The following is a 19,719-nucleotide window of genomic DNA, read 5'->3' on the forward strand; positions in this document are numbered from 1 at the left end:
CCATTCATCCTCTTCGAACTTCCTTATCTCTGGCTATCTCCCATCCGCCCAGGAGAAGCAGCTATCGAAGAACAACTTGCGACTATCCACGCCACGCCACACAAATATGACTTTGCGGCGATCTCGACATGGCATACGACGGCCGCATGGATAAGATTCAACCCAGAAAGACATGCAAAGTCCTCTGCTAATGCGTTTCAGAATTATATGCTTACTCCTTTGAATACAGACAGCATCCCAGACCCCAAGCCCAATGAACCTCCGATCCTCTCCCCATTACCGTTTTACGACCCACCTGCCCTCGACCTCCTCCGAAAGATCTCCTCTCCACTCTACGCGCACCAAGCGATCCAGAGCCTAGAGAAAACAGCCTTCCAAGAACAATACGCAGAATGCTTCACCAAGTTCTTCACGCAGTGGAGCGGCTGAGCCATCCTCTTCTACAAACCGGGTTCCCAATCATAAAGTGGTCTTCGCAAATTGGCACGGTGGGCGGAAAGGCTATTTCTTGTTGACGGCCTGGACTTGAGGGAGATATATACTAGGAGTGTATTTGATACTGTGGGGAGGAGATTGATGGTTTGCAAAAGTTCGAGAAGGAGAAGCCGCTGAACTGGTTATTTTTATTACTTTTTCTTTTGGAATTTCTGGGCCATCCTGGTGAGGATCAAGCCTGTGTCGTTGGCATATGTAAGGAAGATTCAGGGCTGGAGGGTGTGGCCAACTTGGAGGCATTAGCTTTGACTGTTTGGATGGTAATGGGCGAAGAGAAGAACGACTCTGGGATACCGATGTCCTACACTTGTGTTCGCTGCCTGTGTGCAGATGAGCTGATACCGATACAAGGAGCATATGAGGCGTCGTGAACTTTCGTCTTTTTGAATGGTTGATGTGGTCGTTGATGAGTGATGTGTGTTCCAGAGGAGAAATGGTGGCTCTCGTGCATTATTTTGTGATATTACTCTGTTCCAGCTTGCCAACTCAATATACCCACCATTCTACAAAAGGTCCTACACAAGTGACTCCAGTCCCATTGCCCTCTGTTCTATTCGTATCACTCGTTCTTGACCCTAACCAGCTTGGTGACGCTCGTCCCATCGCTCAAAATCTCAACATCTTCTTCGATTCTATACCCATGCCAGTTGGGCAGTGCCACAAGCGCCACATACCAGTACAAGACTGCGAAGACAATACTATCCCAGTTAGTCCACTAATCACCAAGCGATCGTTTGTGGAAGACTTACAGTCCAATACCAACAACGGCATAAGTTGCGTAAAAGAACCCAACATCCGCACTCCCATCTTTCGGTGGGAAGAATGGGGCTGCGATCAATGCAATACAAATTGCAATCCTTATCCAAACAGCAGGAACCCAAGCCTTGAACGGCCTCCCCAAATCACTCCTCTTCCTCCTTAGCCAGATAAGCCCTATCGATGTGGCTAGTGCTGCGAATTGCCCCGGATAACCTTCCACATCGAGGATGAAATTGTATACATCGCCTCGAGGAGGGATGGCTATTACAAGGAAGGAAGGTATATAGTGGACAATCAATCCGCCCATTGGTGCGCCGAAAGGTTTCGATGAGGAGAAGAAGTTAGTGTATTTTCCAAGAGGAAGAAAGCCTTGGCGTGCTATCTCTTGGTTTACTCGTGCCTAGGAGGTATTAGCTTATTGAGTACTTCCTCAGAGTAGGAGGCTTACCAAAGTAAAAGTCACCACCATGACATTCCCTGCCGCAGAAACAGCAATCGCGAGCGGCAGAATCGTCTTCCCAAATTGCTCTCCAAAAACACGCTCAAAAAACAGGGCAGCGATAAGCTCACCGCTTTCCTTCACCTCCTCGAGAGGTACGACAACAAAAAATGCAAAATTGACAAGCAAGTACAGTAGGCAAGCTGTGAACAAAGCAGCGGGAGCCACAGTCTTTAGCGTCCTGACTGGATTCTTCACCTCGTTGAGAACATTGTTGAGATTATGAAGCCCAGCATACGAGTAAGAAACTTTGAAGATTGCAGTCGACAAGGTTCCCCACCCCCAATTCGAGTCTTTCCAAAGCCCATCCCAAGAAAGCTGCGAGCCAGGAGTCGATCCTTTTACAGGCTTGACGTTGAACAAGACCACATAGATCCCGGTCAGTGCCATGAACAAGATAAGTCCGACTTTGATCCACCCCAAAGCATTCTGTATCCTGATACCAGTCTTCATGAAGCAACCATGCACGATGGTTATTGCCGTCAGAAGACCCAAAGCCAACGTCTTTTGGGAGACCTCGGTAACCTCAACTCCGAAAGCAAACAGGACATACTCTCCAAATATGATACAGTTGCTGGCAGTGAAGCCTAACAAAATAGCTTGTACAGCAACTAGAGTCGAAGCAAGGAATCTGGGATACTGATACGTGAACTCCAAATACACTTTATCACCACCCGATCGTGGAAGCATGCACCCATATTCCAATGAAATAATCATTCCACACCAAGCAATAAAAGCACCGAAGACCCATAACAACAGTGCTAGACCGACACTACCAGTCGTTTTCACTATTGAACCCGGCGTTGCGAAGATCCCGGATCCGATGACTCGGGATATCACGAGTATGTAGGCGCTGGCCCAGGAGAGGTTTCGTCCTAGAACTGCTGTTTCGGGAATAATCGCGTCTTCGACGTGACGGCTAGGTTTGAAGCTTTGAGCTTCGACTTCACCATTATACGATGTTGAGGATGATGAGGATGGTAGGAGTGGCTCGGTGGCTGATGTTTCAAGCAGTGTTGAGGAAGCCATTATTGAGGACCTTGACTTATCATCTTATATGGTTCGAGCGCAATCAACGGTCACTACGGCTCTTCATAAGTAAGGAGCTTTCGGTCGTCCTCTAATACTCATACCTTTCCTTGTAGGTGGCAATCCGGGATGTTTGTAATACAACTCACGTGCTTCACAACAACAATCAACGACCTCGAACCCTAAAGAGGACATGCAAAAGACTCGCATGAGGCAGAAAGCTCGATGTCTTCCAACCGGAACTACGGTTTTGATTTGAATAGACTTCGATTGATAATCAAACCTAGGTAAAATAGGGACGCTAAATCCTGATACATCATTATGTCTCAATCTAACGTACGAACCATGTCCTCAATTTTTCAATCAAATATCTCATAGATAAGATAATAAACCAAGCTTCGCAATGATGCCATTTTGGCCTGAGCTTGGTGATTAAAGGGGGCATCGGGAATTATTTACGACCACTGCCATTGGCAAGCTATCGCGTGAAAGATCTGACGAATTGCGTGCTTACCCTCATATTCTCCATACCACTCAGCGGCTCCATACCCCGCACTGGTGCCAGAAACGCTAGTATGTTGGGATATGGTGTTTCGATGCTTTGAAATCCATGATTACAATTATTTCTTGTGAATATGGGTATCTGTAAATTCCGTTTCCGTTCCGTAGTATAAATAAAGCGCAAGCTGCCTAGGGCAGAGATTCTAATTACCTTTTTCAAACCGAGATCAATATGGCATCTGCAGCAACCCAGCAAGCTTTCGTTCCCGAGCCCTTTGGAGCTCAAGGTGATCATTACAATTATCTTGCTACTCAACTAGGATCTACTTATCAAGATATTGAGGTCAAGCCTCGTGATGTGACGACCATTTTCAACTATTTCAAAGAAAATGAAGATGGCTCTCCTCCCGCACCAAGCTATGTCGGAAAGCCAGAAACATACTTCAGGCCGACTGTGCCACAGAAGACGGTAGTCCACGACATCCGCGGTACCGAGAAACAATATACTTTGGACACCAAAGGCTTCCAGATCGTGAAGCATGCAAGCAAAGAGAAGGACTTCCTGGATGATGAGCAGATCAAACGCATTTACTACCCTGAGACTGAAGATTTATTGAAGAAGGCGTAAGTACGAATTTATGAACTCTGAATATGGAGTTTTAATTGACTGACCCCAACAGCACCGGAGCTTCTAAAATATTTATTTTCGACCACACCATCCGCCGCAACGCGCCTGACTCCAGCCAGACCGCCGAGAACCCAAAAGTACCCATCACACTCCGTGGTCCCGTCCAACGAGTCCACATCGATCAATCATACGCTGCCGGACCCCAGCGAGTTACCCACCACCTCCCAAACGAAGCATCCACTCTTCTCCGCGGCCGGTATCAAATCATCAACGTCTGGCGTCCGATTAAGACCATCTTGAAAGATCCTCTCGGCGTCGCAGAAGCTGGCTCAGTCCAAGACTCAGATCTTGTTGGTGTCAAGCTCATCTATCCGGATCGTGAAGGAGAGACGTACTCTGTGAGACCAAGTCTGGAACATAAGTGGCACTACCTGTATAAGCAGACTTCAGAAGAGGTGTTGCTTATTAAGTGTTTTGATTCGAAGACAGATGGGAGAGCTAGGAGGGTGCCGCATAGTGCGTTTGTAGATGAAGGGCATGAGGGCGATGTAGCGAGAGAGAGTATCGAGGTCAGGGCTTTGGTTTTTCATCCTGATGACACCTAGTAGTAGCTCGGCATGCGTGGGATGGGACCGAATATCATTATCAACTGATGTTTGAAAAGAGAATTTATTTGTATTCTTTAAAGTACAGTAAGTGGAAGACAGGAAGAAATCAACTGGAACATTCGTCCATGATCACTCAGTGGGGCCAACATCTTCTTCATCCGCCACCTTACTTTGATTTTTACCTCCGGAACTCTGCTCATCGCCTTGACTGGCTGCACCCTTGTTCCAATCAACTTTCTTGAACTTGATCTTTGCCTTCACACCTTGTCCCTGGTATTTCTGCATCTTTGCCATCCATCGCGAATTCCCACGATGAGCTTGCCTCCACTGCTTGATGCTTGCATCACTCCATCGGTGCATAGGTAGGGGCATGGCAAGCTCGATGTCTGCTTCCTTAGTTGTTGTGGAAGCACGGCGAGGTCGCAAGATGAGAGTGATTGTTGTAGCGACGACGAATACTGTGACGCAGACGATGACTGGCAGTCCAATCACGAGGACGTGGTGGACTGAAGGCTTCATTTTGAGCTAGTTCTAGAAGAACAGCCGCAAGGTTCGGAAGTTCAATTGAAAGGACGTGTTGTGTTGAACAGAATTCGTAGTGAGCTCTCTGACAGTTTTCGGTGTAGTTTTGATTTATGAAGAATATTGAGGTGACCAGTGAACAATGTTTTGAGGTCGTTGATTTATCTACACTGAAATTTCAATGCGGACTGTTGGGTGTTAGGTCATTTTCATTCGGACTGTCCCGTGGTTTCTGGTCATGTTCTGGTTTCGACGGTGGGCATTCGCTTAGCATAAGCGAGAAAGAAAGGGGCGTGGAGCGGGCCGTTGGGGATGCTAATCGCAAGCATAAACCCCTCATAGTGAAGCATCAATTTAAGATATATTCTCTGATCGATCGCAATATCTTCATTCAGATGTATTCGAAGAAGTGGTCCACCTCAGCATCGATGATCGAACGTGCGTTGGTTTTCCAAGCGCAAAGGCAGTAACGCAATCTCTTGCAGATGCAATGGCTCGCCATTCCCAAACAGCAACAGTCATGTTTAGACTAGCAGAGATATATATCTTTTCTCGAAGCAGCAGCTATGAAGTGATACTAAACATTTATTGGGGTTGTAATAGGACAAACTGGAGTTGCGAGAAATGAATGTCGCAGACTAGCCGAAGTACTAGTGCGCAAGTGCGCAAGTGCGCAAGGAATGCAGATAGATGGCTATATCCCAATCGCAAACACCATGATCTTGTATACTTCAACAAAAAGGACCATTGACTTGAGCTTTTACATCAAATTCCACACTCCTCTGTCTTCAATCTCTGGACATCACCTCGCGCAAAGTAAGACATTTGGAGTGATTCGAATTGTACTTACTTGCGCCTTCATCTGCACACTTCAAGAGCACAAAGCATAACCATGTGTCTCTACGCAACCATCTTCTTCATCGGCTACTGTCTTGGCATATGTTGCTCAACAGAAGCTCAAGATAGCGAAGAGGATAACATGTCAGAGCAATATGTTCAGTATGGCGATCCTCTACTACCTAGTCCATCATCACCAGCTTACGCACAAGCCAATGAGCAAACACCACTCCTTCCGAGGGCTGATCGTCTGAGAAAATTCAGTCCGCGTGGCAGTCAGAAACGGGTAACATCTTGGGTACTCACGTTGGAGAGGGAGCAGGTAGAGAGAAAGCGAGTCACGGATGAGCAGTAGGAAAGATGCTATCTGGGAAGCGCAAGTTTGTTTTTATTGATGCTATTGCGGAATGCATATTACTTTTCTTTCTTGTAATCAAGGCATTGAACCTTGGAGGTAGATGATGATACGACCAAAAGAATTACTTGAAACCTACCAGATCTCTTGAAGAATTAGTGCACGTGCGCCTCAATGTTGAGCGCAATGCCCTCGCGACAGTAATCATTTACTAAATTTCAATGTATGCAAGTGAAAAAAAAAAGATTGGATTAGAAGAGATTATACTAATAAGTACATTTTTATCCTCGATCGATAAGCAAATCTAAAACACCGGACCTAAATAGTACCGCATCTTTTCCTAATCTAACAATATTAGTATCCTGCCATTCGTGGCTGTCGACTAATGCAGAGCGAATTTTGACCTCTTTCTTAGATTTTCACCAAAGAAAAATAGAAGCCAAATGCCAATCTAATCAATCGATTAGTATCCAGATGCAATTTCGTATTGAAGACAAAAAACATACCACACCCAAGAAGCTCAAGCCAGCCAATAAACTACTTCCGGGGCCAATACCGAGATTCTCATACAAAGGTCTACCATATAAGATGGCGCCGAATGCCATCAAGGATCGACAGACATCGTTACCGGCGAAAAGAGAGGCGGCATATGGTGGGTATGACATTGGAATGTAGGTGAAAATTCCGAGGGTGACGATGAAGACCTGAATTTCTTGTCAGTAATAACAAGGGTGCATATTGGGAGGAGGTGACCTACGGATCCAGCGTATATTCCAATACCTATGATGCTCACTATGTAGTTGACAGAAGCTCTTGCCGTCCATCCTAAACAGGTGTCAGTATATTCCTTTAGGCCAAATCACATGATACCTACCAAAGAGAAACAAGCCAATCGGGGGTCCGAAAACCATGATCAACGATGGCATCAAGACATCTTCCTGCTTGCCAGGTCCTTTGGCTTTCATCTGGGGAATCACAACGAAATGTAGTAACGCGAAAAATCCAGTCCCAGCAACCAATGCACCGACAAGGACAGTCAAGAATGCGACTCCTGTCAAGCCTAGATTGAATCCATAGATCGGCGGGTACACAAGGGCAAAAGCCTCGAAGAAGCTGTAGTAGATACCGTAGATCAGAGCAGTGTAGACATTGGTGAACAAGACGGCAGGATCTTTGAACATGATTTCGAAAGGCTTGATGATGGCATCGATGAAGATTTGATTAGCAGTCATATTACGACGCTTGATCTCAGACTGAGATTGGAGGTTGGGATTTGAGGTTAACTTCCGTAGACGACGAGCGCGGTAAAGGAGGATGGTGTCGGCACTGGTCTCCGGCAAGAAGAAGAACCAAAGGATAAACACTGGGCCAGATAACCAGAGAATTTCCCAAAGGGACCACCGCCACCTGTATCAGTCAGCGACGCAGCCTTCAAGATATCAACCACAGATCGAATTGCGTACCCTTCTGCTGCAACAGAGAAACCAGACATCATAGGTCCAAGTGCTGGTCCACAGAAAGCAGCTAGAGAAGTCAGCTTCGACTCATCGTTCAAATTTAGATGACAAACCGGCAGCCCAGATTGCGATCGCGTAAGGAATGTAAAATGGATGGAACTTTGTTCTGTCAATACTGGACTCTACAGCAGCAGAGAAGAGCTCACCAAGTCCTGCATTGTGGCACCACCATTTGCAAGGCACGGGCTTCCAAAGAATCCTGTCAGGAATCTAAGAACAAGCAGCCCTCCGACGTTATCGACCAAAGCTGTAGGAACACACAGAATTACATAAATAGCAAAGGTGCCGACGTATGGCACATTACGCCCAAAAATTGGAATCTCCGACATGGGAGACCAGAGAAGAGGTCCGAGACCATCTGTTACTTGTTAACAAGAGCGGGAAGTAGAAGAGACGGGTCGAACATACATCCAAGAACATACATCGCTAGACCGAGTGCTGCCTTGGTGTACCCTATGCCGAACACATGCATAACGTCCCTGGAGAACGTCAGTAATCAGCTATATTCGTCTCAAGAGTAACCTACGGCTCGCTACTTGTATATATCGATGATGCCATATAAACTGCGAAAGTGTAGAGATCCACTTGACCAGCGACAAAAGCCTTCTTTCCAGCAGACCAGTTCATCGGATTCGCTGGGTCATCGGTGGTGTACCAGTCTACCAAGATGGTGCCTGTTGTCGTTCTGACAGGCACGATTGGTTGCGAGCGAGCTCTTCCAAGTGTGCCTTCCGCATTTCCCGTAGCAGGAGCCGTGGCTGCTTGATAGAGATTTGGGGTTTCAGTGTTTTCGGTTGCTTTCTCGAGATCTCCTGACTCGCTGACTCCTTTCCATCCTTAGTTCAGTACTTTGATCTGGAAAGGAATTGGTACAATGGTACACTTACTCTCGCTGTTGGGAGCTTGTCCCGCGCTTAGATTAGGTGTGGACTCGTCGTCTCCTTCAAACTTCTTCTCGTTGTTTCCAGCTTCTTCATCTTCTATTGCATCAATTGTTAATCTCTCGTTGGTGATAGAAACAGAGTTGGAGGAAGTCTACATACTGTCTGAGATTGAAGAGGCTCGGCCGTCTTGAGCTTCCAAAGTATCAGTCCGTCCTCCATTTTGAGTGTCGAATTCGGATTCATCTCGAGGATTTGGCGGATGGGAAGCATCGCCATAGAATCTCGAGAACTCAAATTCTTTCTGTTCCTCTGGGTATGAAAAGAATCTATCCCCTGTCGCTAGACGGGTAAGTTGACCAAAGGTCGAGTCTCGAAGAATGTCCCACACCATTTTGACAATATTCACAAGACGAAATGGAAGCAAGCACAGAGACAGTCACTCTCAATTCTCTGTGAAGAATGGGAGTGGGATAAAAGGGACCATTTGAACTTTCGGAAAAGGCCTAGGAGATAAGGACTGCATTACTGATATTGGCATCTCACAGGCTATCAACTCATTCGGCCTTATGAGTACGCCGTAAACCGAGCTTTAGCTTCGTGAGGAAGTCAATTTGACTCTCATATGGATGACTCTGACTGCGTCGATCTTGACTGGTTCACTTGGGAGATCTAGGCAGCTTCACGTAAGCTGTGCCGCCGCAAAGCTACCGCACCGCAAACTCACATTCTTACCCTTATCAAATCATCTTATCTAGGAGCCAGTGAAACCGCAGTTGTGGATTTTGAGTTCCCACAGTCCGGGTCTATGATGACGGGGCGTAAGATCAAGTAGCATGATTAGTGTGCAATACGGGCCCCAAGGCTGACTCTGAGTAAGAAATTAGTGTTGGGCTTGTGGAGCCGCGATCTGAATTTTGGGACATTCCAAATGATGTCTCCTCGTGTCAAAGCTCGATTTGTTGTTCGTGAAGTCGCTTCTGGGTTTGTAATATTGATCCAGATGGCGAGATCCCAGGGAGCGGATATACTAAGGTACCGAATTGCAGGTGCGGCACTGACTAACGCTTAAGCAAATCGCGAATGCCGAATGGCAATGTCATCTATGCCGGTACACGGCGGAAACATCAGACCGAACCACGAAAAGACCGCCTCAATCGGCCGGCTTCGGTGGTCTAGCATCTAGTGTCGCTGTTATGGTCATCACGTGACTCGTGAGGCGCTCATCTGTCCAATGTTCTTGTCAATGTGTCAAATCTGGCACCAAGGCAAGTTCTAGGTAACTTCACGATACGAATGAAACTTGGTAAGCCGTACGGAGGTAAGTTTAGACTCTGCCATGGATTTTCAATTGTACTTGCATTATGAGCTTAACATCGAAGCCCGAAGTCCTAGGTATCTTAGCGCACGGCTATATTCCTCTTTGATTGGACTTTATAGATATTCAATAGGTTACAGACACTGATCTGATCAAGAGCAGGTTCATTGTCTGAGATCTATTTGCAACCTACACGTCTATCGTGAATATCAACGATATTTGATGGGACTTTACATAACAATTGTTATCTGGTCTTCTGACGAGTATCTTTGCTTATCTTTTTCATGACGTCCTTTTGTCAGGGAACACGATGGCAAAGTTAACTGCTACAAAATGCCCCCTTCAGATAATATCGAATGACGCAAAACATCGATATAAACTGACCAAACGGCATATTCCCATGTGATCAAACCTTCTTTTAGCGCTTTCCATGATGGAACGCAAGGGTTATGGCCTTCTGGATATTTTCCTGACGTGGTCGGAGGTAAAGATAAAAAGCTGCATCTCCGACGATCTTCGGGTTTATGGGAACGACTCGACACTTTGTCGCCAGAATCACAATAAATCCGAAATCCGAAAATTGCTTACCAAATCCGAATTCTTTCGATGTTTGGATATCGCACCATTTACCATTATTGGAGATCATGGCGGTATCAGTTCTTCCTAGGCTGATCAAATAAAATCAACTTCATAGACGAAGGGCGGCGTTCGGATTTTGAAACTGTACCAGCTTAAGAAAAGAAGGTCCGGTTGACGAACAGCTATATCCGCCAGTCTAAAGAACTGAATATTACCAGAATTGTCAATTGGCAAAAAGCTAGTCAGAAAGACGACGGTGCGGTTACTGAAGATACCGAGGACTTCTTTAGCGTGACCGAATGAGTATGTACCAGCTCGTTTCGCTGAATCCATGTTGAGCGATGTGATCTAGTTTTGAGCCTCCAAAACGCTAATACTTTGTACGCTAATACTTTGTACAATTAGAAAGAGAAATTTCCCTATAGGAGTAAGTGTAGCGCTTGTGGCATCATTGGCACGTAGTGGCAGGGGTGTTATTGACATAAGTTCCCATCAGGAAGTGCCTCGCTAAGAAAGGGGAATACTCGGTCATGTGACTCAGTCATTGATAGCTCATGCCTCTATCGTCCAGGTCAGTAGGGTCATTCAGACATCAGGCTAACAAAATCAATTTCGTGCCCAGCTTGTCTCCTTTCTTTTCTTCTTTGTTCGGGACATAAATGGCTAGATGTATGCATACATGACGTGGCTGCCTGCTCGAGGTGCACAACAGCCTTATCCCTCAGCCCGTTCGCTCGCAAGGCTATGAGAAGTTCTCACGAGAAAATAATTTCTCGCTCCTCTGGAACTTCTCTCTAAACTCACAATTGTGACTTTTCGTCCGATATCAGCAACAACATTACCATTTCAAAGCACTCACCATTTTTCAAGAGGCTCGAACGATCTCGACGAGGCTGGTGAGTCAAGCCACAGCCCAACAATCTTGAGATGGATACATATAAGTACGAACCACTCGATCTTGACAAGCCTGCTGTTCGACTCCTCCGACTTCTGAGAGGGGAACTCGGAGATGTCGTCGAATGCGACCTATTTCAAGGATGGATTGACAGAGACGATAGCGGCATGCCTTACGATGCCTTGTCGTATACTTGGGGAGGCACGGAAAAGCCCAACACGATCAAGGTCCACGGAACTGCGATGCATGTTACTGCGAATCTGTATTCTGCACTCCAACATCTACGCCTCAAAGATGAGGATCGCATCTTATGGATTGACGCCATCTGTATCGATCAAAGTAATGTCCATGAGCGACGACATCAGGTTCAACATATGGGTGAGATTTACAAGGGGGCTGAGCATGTTGTTGTCTGGTTGGGTGAGGGTGATGTAGCGACCGACCTTCTCATGGGCACCATGAAACGGCTCGAAGAACGACTCCTTGAAGTCTCAGGCGATTGGAGGCGATCAGCTCATCTATGGATACAACCTTGGACTGATCTACAATCTTCAGACGAGAGAACGAACACACACCATAGAAGCCACCTGCGTCATGGAATGAGTTCAATATTGAAGCGATCATGGTTTCGAAGAATATGGGTTCTGCAAGAAATTGCTCACGCTCGAGTCGCAACCATAATTTGTGGAAACAAGTCTATTTCTGCACGGGTTTTCGCCCAGATCCCTCCTCTGATAGGCCTTGTGGTTGATAACCATTGTCAAGCTATTCTAGATATCATGCCAGGGTTTACTTGCAAAGAGTCGTGGTGGAATGAAGACAGAAGTTTGCATAAACTTCTTATGAAGTTTGGGCACAGCGAAGCATCCGACAAGCGAGATATCATCTACGCTTTGCTAGGGATCTCATCGGATGCAAGTGACAGCAAAATCTTAATTCCCGAGTACACCAAGTCGGTGAGAGAAGTGATCCGCGATACCACGTCATATATACTATTTCCTTCGAACCGAGATGAGCCACTCTTTGAACCTCCTGACTGGAGTCTGGAAGATTTCTTACGAAATCTACTTTTTTTACACATTGAAGTACTCAAACACGTTTATATGACCGGCCTTGAAGGTGTATCAAAAGTGTTGCATGCAATGAATGAATTACCGACAGAGTCAGGGGGGAACATTTGCTTCACACCACTACAGTTACTTGTGAAAAGAGAACAGAAAAATGGAATCAGGTCATTGTTGGAGAGCAGCATATCAAACTTATACAACTCGACTGAGCCCCCACTGTCGGAAGCCATTCGAAGCGGAAATCAAGAATTGGTTGATCTTTTCTTGAAAAGTGGTGATGAAGTGGGCTGGATTCCGCTTCCGTATGCTTCCCGATGTGGAAATCAAAGAGTTGTTAAGTTGCTCTTGAACATGGTTACAAGCCAGAGTCGACAGACAAATTTCGGCATACAGCATTTTCGTACGCTGCTAAACAGGGAGACCATCATTTGATCAAACTACTACTTGAGTACACAAAGGAGCCAGACTGCATGGATGGTTATGGCCGGACACCACTTTCGTATGCCGCTGAGCAGGGATATAAAGTCGTGGTTGATTTATTGCTTGACTGGGGCTATAGTCCAGATGCTATAGATGACTACCATGGAACACCCCTTTCGTATGCTACGAACAGGGGACATGGAGATGTAGCTAATTTACTTCTTGAAAGGGGTGCCAGGACAGATCCGGTAGATCGAAGCTTCATGGGACCACTTTCCTATGCTGCCAAACACAAGAAGAAAGAATTAATCACACTCCTCCTGGACAGCGGTGTCACAATAGACACCCTCGACCAAGATCTTCGAGGAGCGGTCTCATATGCTGCTGAGAATGGAAGGTGGGAGATTGTCAGATTGCTTCTTGAACGAGGTGCCGAAGTAAACTTGAGATGCGAGTTCGGTCGAACCCCTCTCTTATACGCCGCGATGAACGGCCATACAGAAACAATGAAGCAACTTCTCGCTGGAGGCGCCATGGTAAACTCGAAAGACAACGACCACTGGACTTCGATGACATACGCTGCTCATGCAGGTTTTGTGGACATTGTCCAGCTGCTCCTAGAATATGGGGCTGAAATGGACATATGTTGTCGCTTTGGTCGTAGTCCAGTTTCGTACGCTGCTCAAAATGGACATGCAAAGATAGTGGAGCTTCTGCTTGACAGAAATGCCGAGATAAATCTAAAAGATTGGAACCAATGGACGCCAGCAATGCACGCTGCACAGAATAAACATGAGAGTGTATTGCAGCTACTGGTTGGAAAAGGCACCGAGGTCATCTCAGCTCCACTTGGTGCTGCGAAAGGTTGAATACACTATATGTAAGAACGGGTTTTAGGACCCAAATAGGATACAGGCAGAATTAGGCCATATTACCAGCTTTTCTTTGGGACAGGAGCTAGCATAGAAAGTGAAGAATGCACCAATGCCCCCTGTAAACCTAATGGGGAAGTGACCATCGAAGTTGCGAGATGCAACAAACCCCAGAGATGAACTTTAAATTAGAGCTAGGCCAAGCATGGGTCTACTCCACACATATGGAAAGCGCGATACCTGATGGAGACTCAAAAGCTCCCAAAGCTGAGTGGGTACTCACGGTGAAAATACTTGGGACCTCACAAAAGGTTCAACGGCTGATATATCAAACACTGGAGCTTTTGGTGGGTAACAAATCTTACCCGTTCACCACCACCCCGCCGCAGCAAGGGATGGCATCAAGAGCAGAATAGAACATAATATGAGAAATTCATCAGAGGTGAAACTATCACACACTTTCCCAGTTTAAGCAATACAGCAAACTCATCTAACCCCTTGAGTGAGCGAGGTGTGCCATTATCGAACGTGCGAAAGCAACAAGAGGCTAGGTTCCAAGAAAGGAAGGCGCGGCTGAACGGCAGTTCGTTTTGCGATGTGCAACAAGAATTCATGGTGATGGTAAAAGCCACAGTGGAGACAATGAATAGAGTGTGGCATAGCATGAGATCCACCAGGATTCAAGCAGCGGCTTGGACCGTCCTTGGTGTGAAGCGTTTGTGATCTCGCATAGCGAGAATGTTCGGTGCTATGAATTAAGGAAGGGCCTTCAAAAATCTAGATCTCGTCTGCGATTCGCAGCAAACCGAATTCTGAAAGAGAAAGCATCATCAGTAAACCAAGCTCCCGGGAAGGCAAGCACGCTCCACCACCTATAGTCTGCACAGATCTAGACCTTGCATGCGATTTCCAGCAAACTGAAAAGGAAAAAGAAGTGGGTAGACTATTCCCACGAATATGCATACACGTACTGTACTTCGCTGAACCACCAAGCTGAAAGGTGTTCAGATCTGGTTCTCCACTGCGATGTGCAGCAAAAGAGATTCTTACTTCCCGCACCAGGCTTCGAAAAGGGACCGCATCCTATAGGCCAATATAGACAGCCTCTCAGCAAGCAAGGATCTAGACGCCCTCCTCGAAGACCAACATACCAGATGTTCGAGCGGGAGCAGAACATATAAGGACACACGATCTAGACCTCCTATGCGACTTGCAGCAAACCAAATTCCAACAAGGGAATAGCACACACCACCTCGAACTCTAAATCCTACACCCGCGTAGTGGAGAAATCCAGACCACCATACAAGATACAATGTACCAAATACCCAAGCGGAAAGAAAGTGTGGAACCAAACTCTATCAAATGGATATAAGATCTAGACCTTCCCTGCGACTTGCAGCAAAACCAAATTTCAAGAAGGCAAGAACTAGTCCCAAGAACATACCACCTCAAACTTTAACCATAGAGCCTCAAGGTCTGGACCTCTCTTGCGATATGCAACGAACTTCTTTAGACCATCCTAAAGACCATCCCAAAGAACGACAAGTCTGGTGAATCCATCTAACCTCAAGAGCGCAGGCACGCAAATAAGCATCCGCCAAAAATAAAACAGGCCACGGTTCAGGAAACGAAGAAATACATCATCTCAAACTCAAATGCAAGAAAGGAAAGAGCAATGCAGTGGTGCGATGTGCAACAAATAAAATGATAAAGAAGCATCAGTGCTAGTAACGGAGCCACTGAACTTTATTTGCGTGGTGCTGCGAAACTTAATAATGGACGGAGGCTTAAGACATCTGGAAGACTGAAAATGAAGACAATTTAGACACGAGAGACGGATCTTAACATGGACAGCAACGATCGACGCCACGAATGCATTACTCATACCTCATAACCTCATTTCTCATCACCTACTATACCTCCCTCCACTACCCAAACCTCATCCCCATACTCGGATCCCAAGTCCCTCCCGTCTGTCCCTGTCCTTGTTGCCCGCCACCCTGCTGCGGGGCCCCGCCATTCCCGCCAAACTTGATCCCCATAGCCGGATCCCACGTCGTCGGCACCATATTCGCGACCGGGGCTAGACTAGCTCTCTGCGGGACCGGAGCCGGGATCGCGGTGTTGGGTTGTGGGGGACGGTATTGTTGTGGTGGAGGTGGCTGAGATAGGCGCTGTGGTTGAGGAATTGGAGAGTTGGTGTATGATTGTTGTGGAGTCGGGGAGTTGTAGGATCTAGGGATGGCGGATGCGTGGGCTTGTTCGGCTTGTTTGTGGAGGGATAGGGAGGAGAGGGGTGGGAGGGAGAGGTCGCTGCTCTCAAATCAGTATGAATTCCATGGTGAGAAAGGGGAGTGTACTTCTCCATCCTCAAAGCCTCCTCTCTCCTCTCATTCACGAATCCCTTCGCACCATCTCTGAATCTGCCCACAATCTTCGCCAGATCATTATAGAACTTCCTCCCCGTCTCCAGATTATGGATGATCTCCTTATACTTCAGGTACGCATTCTCAAGTTTCTGCAACGCTTGTTCTCGTTCCCTCGAGCTTGTGTCTCCTTTCCTCGCTCCTACGAAACTTGCATTCGCAACTTCAAGTTGTTGAACAAGTTTCTCCTGCTCATCAGCTTCAGTCTTCAATGTCGCTACGTCAGCATCGTATTTCGCGAGATGCTTGTCGAAGAAATCCTCAAACTGAGCAGCAGCAATGGTCTGACTCGGATACTCCCGCTCTAACCTCGCTGCTTCGGCAAGAATGTCATGATTGATATCATCTCTTTTCGCCTTCTCTCTCAAAGCCTCAATCTTCCTCCGGCGACGAGACTCCAAACGAGAAACTTCATTGAGACTATTCCGCAACTTTGAAACTTCTCCCTCGAGTTTGGGAGGGATAGCAGCCCGGCGACTACTCGGGACGAAGTTCCCAATGTCGCGATCAGACGAAGAAAGGATTCGAAGCATGTCTTCGCATTCTCGGAATTTGGATTTTACCAATTCGTCGCTCTTAGATGCGCTCGAGAGATAGCCGCCGATTTCGTCGACCTGCGCGTAGAATTTTGGTGCTGCTGATGTGGATTCTAGGCGGCTCCATCGATCTGTTCCATATTTCATCATCAGACGCTCGTTCTCGGACTTCTCTGCTTGAAGAAGTTCACAGCCTTCGGCGAACATGGCGTTATCCGAAGATTTTAACTTTTCTGTGTCCGAGAATGAACGGTGCAGCCGGTCAATGGCATTTGCTTGTCTGATCTCTTCGGCATGAGATGTGAGACTGGGTGGTAGACCCAGAGGCTTTTCTAGCGCTTGTAAGGATCCTGGTAGATTCAGTGATCGTAGGGTATCATGGATCTTGGTTGTCATAATCTCTAGCTCGTCGATGATGTTGGTATTGACAAGACGATCTCTTCTCTCCTCGTAAATGCTCGCCGCTACATGCACAGCAAACGGTACTAACTTGGCAAAGAGAGGTGGACCAAATTCTCCTTTATCACCGATGAAGCTTGACGGGTCAGAGACTTCTTTTGGTACTCTAGCTATAGCCATATTTGCACGTTCAAGGGTCTTCAGTTCTGATTTTGGCGGTACGGGATCTGGGATGTTAGGTGAGTTACAAACATTGAGACTTCGACTTACTGAGGTAGATCAAATCGTTATCCTTCTCAGCTCTCTTCAAATCCTCTGTAACCTTGTTTTTCAATCCATTAAGATCCCCTAGAACCACCTTGTTAAGGTACCGAGCCTCCTTCAGAGCTTCATTTACACAAGCAATACTGTCTCGTAATCTGGCAACCTCTTCTCCGTACTTTCTCTTCTCCAAACAATCACATGCTTGTCTGTATTGTGCAGCAGCAGCAAAGTGATGATGTTTCGCAGTCGTATGGTGTATCCACTCAGAGCTTATAGCTTCGCTCTTCACACCCCAATCTCCAGCAGCACCATAGAAATCAGACACCTTAGCTGCGAGCTTGGCGATAGAAGCATCCTTATATCCATCCATCACTGCTTTCTGCCAGAAGCATTCTTGTGCTTGTGCCAACATGAGCTGCTGTAGAGATTCGAGTGTAGAGTCGTCCATATCTTCTGGAGGAGTAGCTCGTAGCTCAGGTATGGTCTCGGTTCTGAGGTGGAGTATAACACCAGCTGCAAGACAAAAATAGTTGATCGCTGCCTTGAGGCCTTCAGTTGTGCTTCGATTCGAGGATATAGCTAGCTGGGAGTATAGAGCTGCCAAGTTGTAGAGGACATTTGCCAACTCGAATTTCAGGTTATTCTGGGAAATGGGTCGTTCGGTGTTGTATCCTAGAGCCGGATACCATGTGAAGTCTACTCCAATCTGCAAGACAAATTAGAGAATAGAACTCAAGTGGTGGTCGTGTGGTCCCTACATCGATGGGAAATTTACCCCCCATCCAAGAAAGTTGCCCCGCATATGCTGCTATCTTTTTGATCCCACTCGTATGCGGCTCTCGAACATTGACAGCATCCCTTCGTAGAGCATCGATGACCTCGAGGTCCTGCCTGAACATATCTGGGTGTTGATCATATTTGCTGGAGATGTACTGCTTAATCGCCGTTGACAGAGACTGGGAGTTGGTCTTGCGGAAGGGCAAGAAGAGAATATTGCTAGCTGTAGTTTAGCAAAGCTCTGCGGATGGACCAAGGGAAGTAAGAAACCAACATACTTAGCCATAACAACAAAACACAGGGCGTGACTATCAACGCGCCTCTATCGTGATTGTGCACGCGTTTCACCACGAACTCACGATGATCTCATTGACGCCTTGAAAGTGTGGCATAGATTCAGGCGCGAACCGAAGATTTCCCTTTGGAAAGTTTTCCTTTGTCGAGTGGAACCAAATTCGTAGCAAACCGAAGATCAGGGCTGCTGAGTGGAACAAGAACGGCTCCTCTTGAAACCGGCTGTTCTTGATGATCCCTCGTGTTCCTGTTGATCCGTTACAGATTTATGCTTGAATTCAAGATTCTTCACCATTCCCATTGCAGCCCCGCCATTCCACGTGATGATCAGCCTATCAGAAGGACAAGCTTTCCCAAGGTTTTGATACAAACGAACTCGAGGCTTAGCCTGCCGCCAGCATCTTTGACACATCCCTCAAACGTAACTCGATGCTATCCTTGACTTTCTCGACTTCATCCAGCAAACGAAACGCCGCATCCAACGAATTACCGCTTGTGTGCTACGACCAACTCAGTTGATCCTTTCCTGGCCATTGCAACATCGGTTACCCCTTTTCGGTCGCTTCATCTTAATTGGGCGGCGGTGGCTTGCCGTAGGCGCAATTCCCCTCGAAAGGGGGCTTGATGGCTGCAGCCCAGATCCCCAGCCAAAACGGCGAAATTCCTTGCTGAACTGACTGTTTGTGAGCCTTTGTGCGGCCTCGACAAACGGTTGAGATGTCACCACCCGCCACTCGAGATGATCTGTAGATAAATCCAACATCGTGCAATTTGAGACCCCTTTCCAGCTTTCTAATTGGATGCGACTCCATCTACCGGAGCAGCAATCTCTTGGACATCTTATCGCTGTCAAAAATTGCCAGATCAGCCAGCCATCCCGGTGCAGCTCTCCACATGATCGCCGCCAGCGGAGGAACCAGTACAGATGCAGCAATTCGAATCCCATCTGTCAGTGTCTCACCCAATCAACGCCGCGACGTCTACTCTGTGACATCCACTACTCCATCGACTGCACATCCACTTCCACTAGGTACGGCACCAAGCATAAGAAAAAGATTGCGTATCTGGGTTGATGCCGAAGAACTCTGTCTCCATACACGTGGGCAAGGTTTCCCCTGAGAGCGTTGCTGTTTTCGCCCTGAATTATATTTAGGCCGAGACCCCAAGCTCTTTCCTCAATTGTTGCAACACCACATCCAACATCTGTTCACGACTGCTGCAGTGCTGGTCTTGTTTCCTCC

The 19,719-nt window shown here is 46.9% G+C and overlaps 7 protein-coding genes across 7 annotated transcripts; 3 read left to right on the forward strand and 4 right to left on the reverse strand.

Annotated features, from left to right (window-relative positions):
• Positions 1 to 953: 953 nt before the first annotated feature.
• On the reverse strand, positions 954 to 2,782 carry LY89DRAFT_769184 (amino acid transporter; the record flags this gene model as incomplete). The annotated part of the gene is made up of 3 exons (XM_018221810.1): positions 954 to 1,193; positions 1,245 to 1,654; positions 1,703 to 2,782. 3 exons carry the CDS (start codon positions 2,780 to 2,782, stop codon positions 1,055 to 1,057), a joined length of 1,629 nt encoding a protein of 542 aa, XP_018060916.1. The 3' UTR covers positions 954 to 1,054.
• A 733-nt stretch (positions 2,783 to 3,515) lies between these two features.
• On the forward strand, positions 3,516 to 4,556 carry LY89DRAFT_769186 (methyltransferase-like protein; the record flags this gene model as incomplete). The annotated part of the gene is made up of 3 exons (XM_018221811.1): positions 3,516 to 3,570; positions 3,619 to 3,907; positions 3,964 to 4,556. The coding sequence occupies 3 exons, from the start codon at positions 3,516 to 3,518 to the stop codon at positions 4,514 to 4,516; spliced, it is 897 nt and encodes a 298-aa protein (XP_018060917.1). The 3' UTR covers positions 4,517 to 4,556.
• A 92-nt stretch (positions 4,557 to 4,648) lies between these two features.
• LY89DRAFT_743708 (uncharacterized protein) lies at positions 4,649 to 5,038 on the reverse strand (the record flags this gene model as incomplete). Its single annotated transcript, XM_018220968.1, has 1 exon — positions 4,649 to 5,038. One exon carries the CDS (start codon positions 5,036 to 5,038, stop codon positions 4,649 to 4,651), a length of 390 nt encoding a protein of 129 aa, XP_018060918.1.
• Positions 5,039 to 5,933: 895 nt separating this feature from the next.
• Positions 5,934 to 6,233, forward strand: LY89DRAFT_743709 (uncharacterized protein; the record flags this gene model as incomplete). The annotated part of the gene is made up of 1 exon (XM_018220969.1): positions 5,934 to 6,233. The coding sequence occupies one exon, from the start codon at positions 5,934 to 5,936 to the stop codon at positions 6,231 to 6,233; it is 300 nt and encodes a 99-aa protein (XP_018060919.1).
• Positions 6,234 to 6,518: 285 nt separating this feature from the next.
• Positions 6,519 to 9,128, reverse strand: LY89DRAFT_632701 (multidrug transporter). Its single transcript, XM_018211315.1, has 11 exons — positions 8,794 to 9,128; positions 8,638 to 8,730; positions 8,277 to 8,577; positions 8,159 to 8,229; positions 7,897 to 8,108; positions 7,804 to 7,849; positions 7,697 to 7,757; positions 7,108 to 7,640; positions 6,991 to 7,058; positions 6,740 to 6,937; positions 6,519 to 6,684 (listed from the first exon to the last, which is right to left on the reverse strand). The coding sequence occupies exons 1-11, from the start codon at positions 9,023 to 9,025 to the stop codon at positions 6,616 to 6,618; spliced, it is 1,884 nt and encodes a 627-aa protein (XP_018060920.1). The 5' UTR covers positions 9,026 to 9,128; the 3' UTR covers positions 6,519 to 6,615.
• Positions 9,129 to 11,455: 2,327 nt separating this feature from the next.
• On the forward strand, positions 11,456 to 12,415 carry LY89DRAFT_603033 (HET-domain-containing protein; the record flags this gene model as incomplete). Its single annotated transcript, XM_018210278.1, has 1 exon — positions 11,456 to 12,415. A coding segment is annotated over one exon (960 nt), but the record flags the coding sequence as incomplete, so codon positions are not given.
• Positions 12,416 to 15,412: 2,997 nt separating this feature from the next.
• Positions 15,413 to 18,729, reverse strand: LY89DRAFT_405830 (BRO1-domain-containing protein). The gene is made up of 4 exons (XM_018207296.1): positions 18,463 to 18,729; positions 18,166 to 18,403; positions 17,414 to 18,113; positions 15,413 to 17,370 (listed from the first exon to the last, which is right to left on the reverse strand). The coding sequence occupies exons 1-4, from the start codon at positions 18,468 to 18,470 to the stop codon at positions 15,866 to 15,868; spliced, it is 2,451 nt and encodes an 816-aa protein (XP_018060922.1). The 5' UTR covers positions 18,471 to 18,729; the 3' UTR covers positions 15,413 to 15,865.
• Positions 18,730 to 19,719: the final 990 nt, after the last annotated feature.

The sequence above is a fragment of the Mollisia scopiformis genome (genome assembly GCF_001500285.1).
Source record: "Mollisia scopiformis unplaced genomic scaffold LY89scaffold_42, whole genome shotgun sequence".
NCBI classification, from domain to species: domain Eukaryota; kingdom Fungi; phylum Ascomycota; class Leotiomycetes; order Helotiales; family Mollisiaceae; genus Mollisia; species Mollisia scopiformis.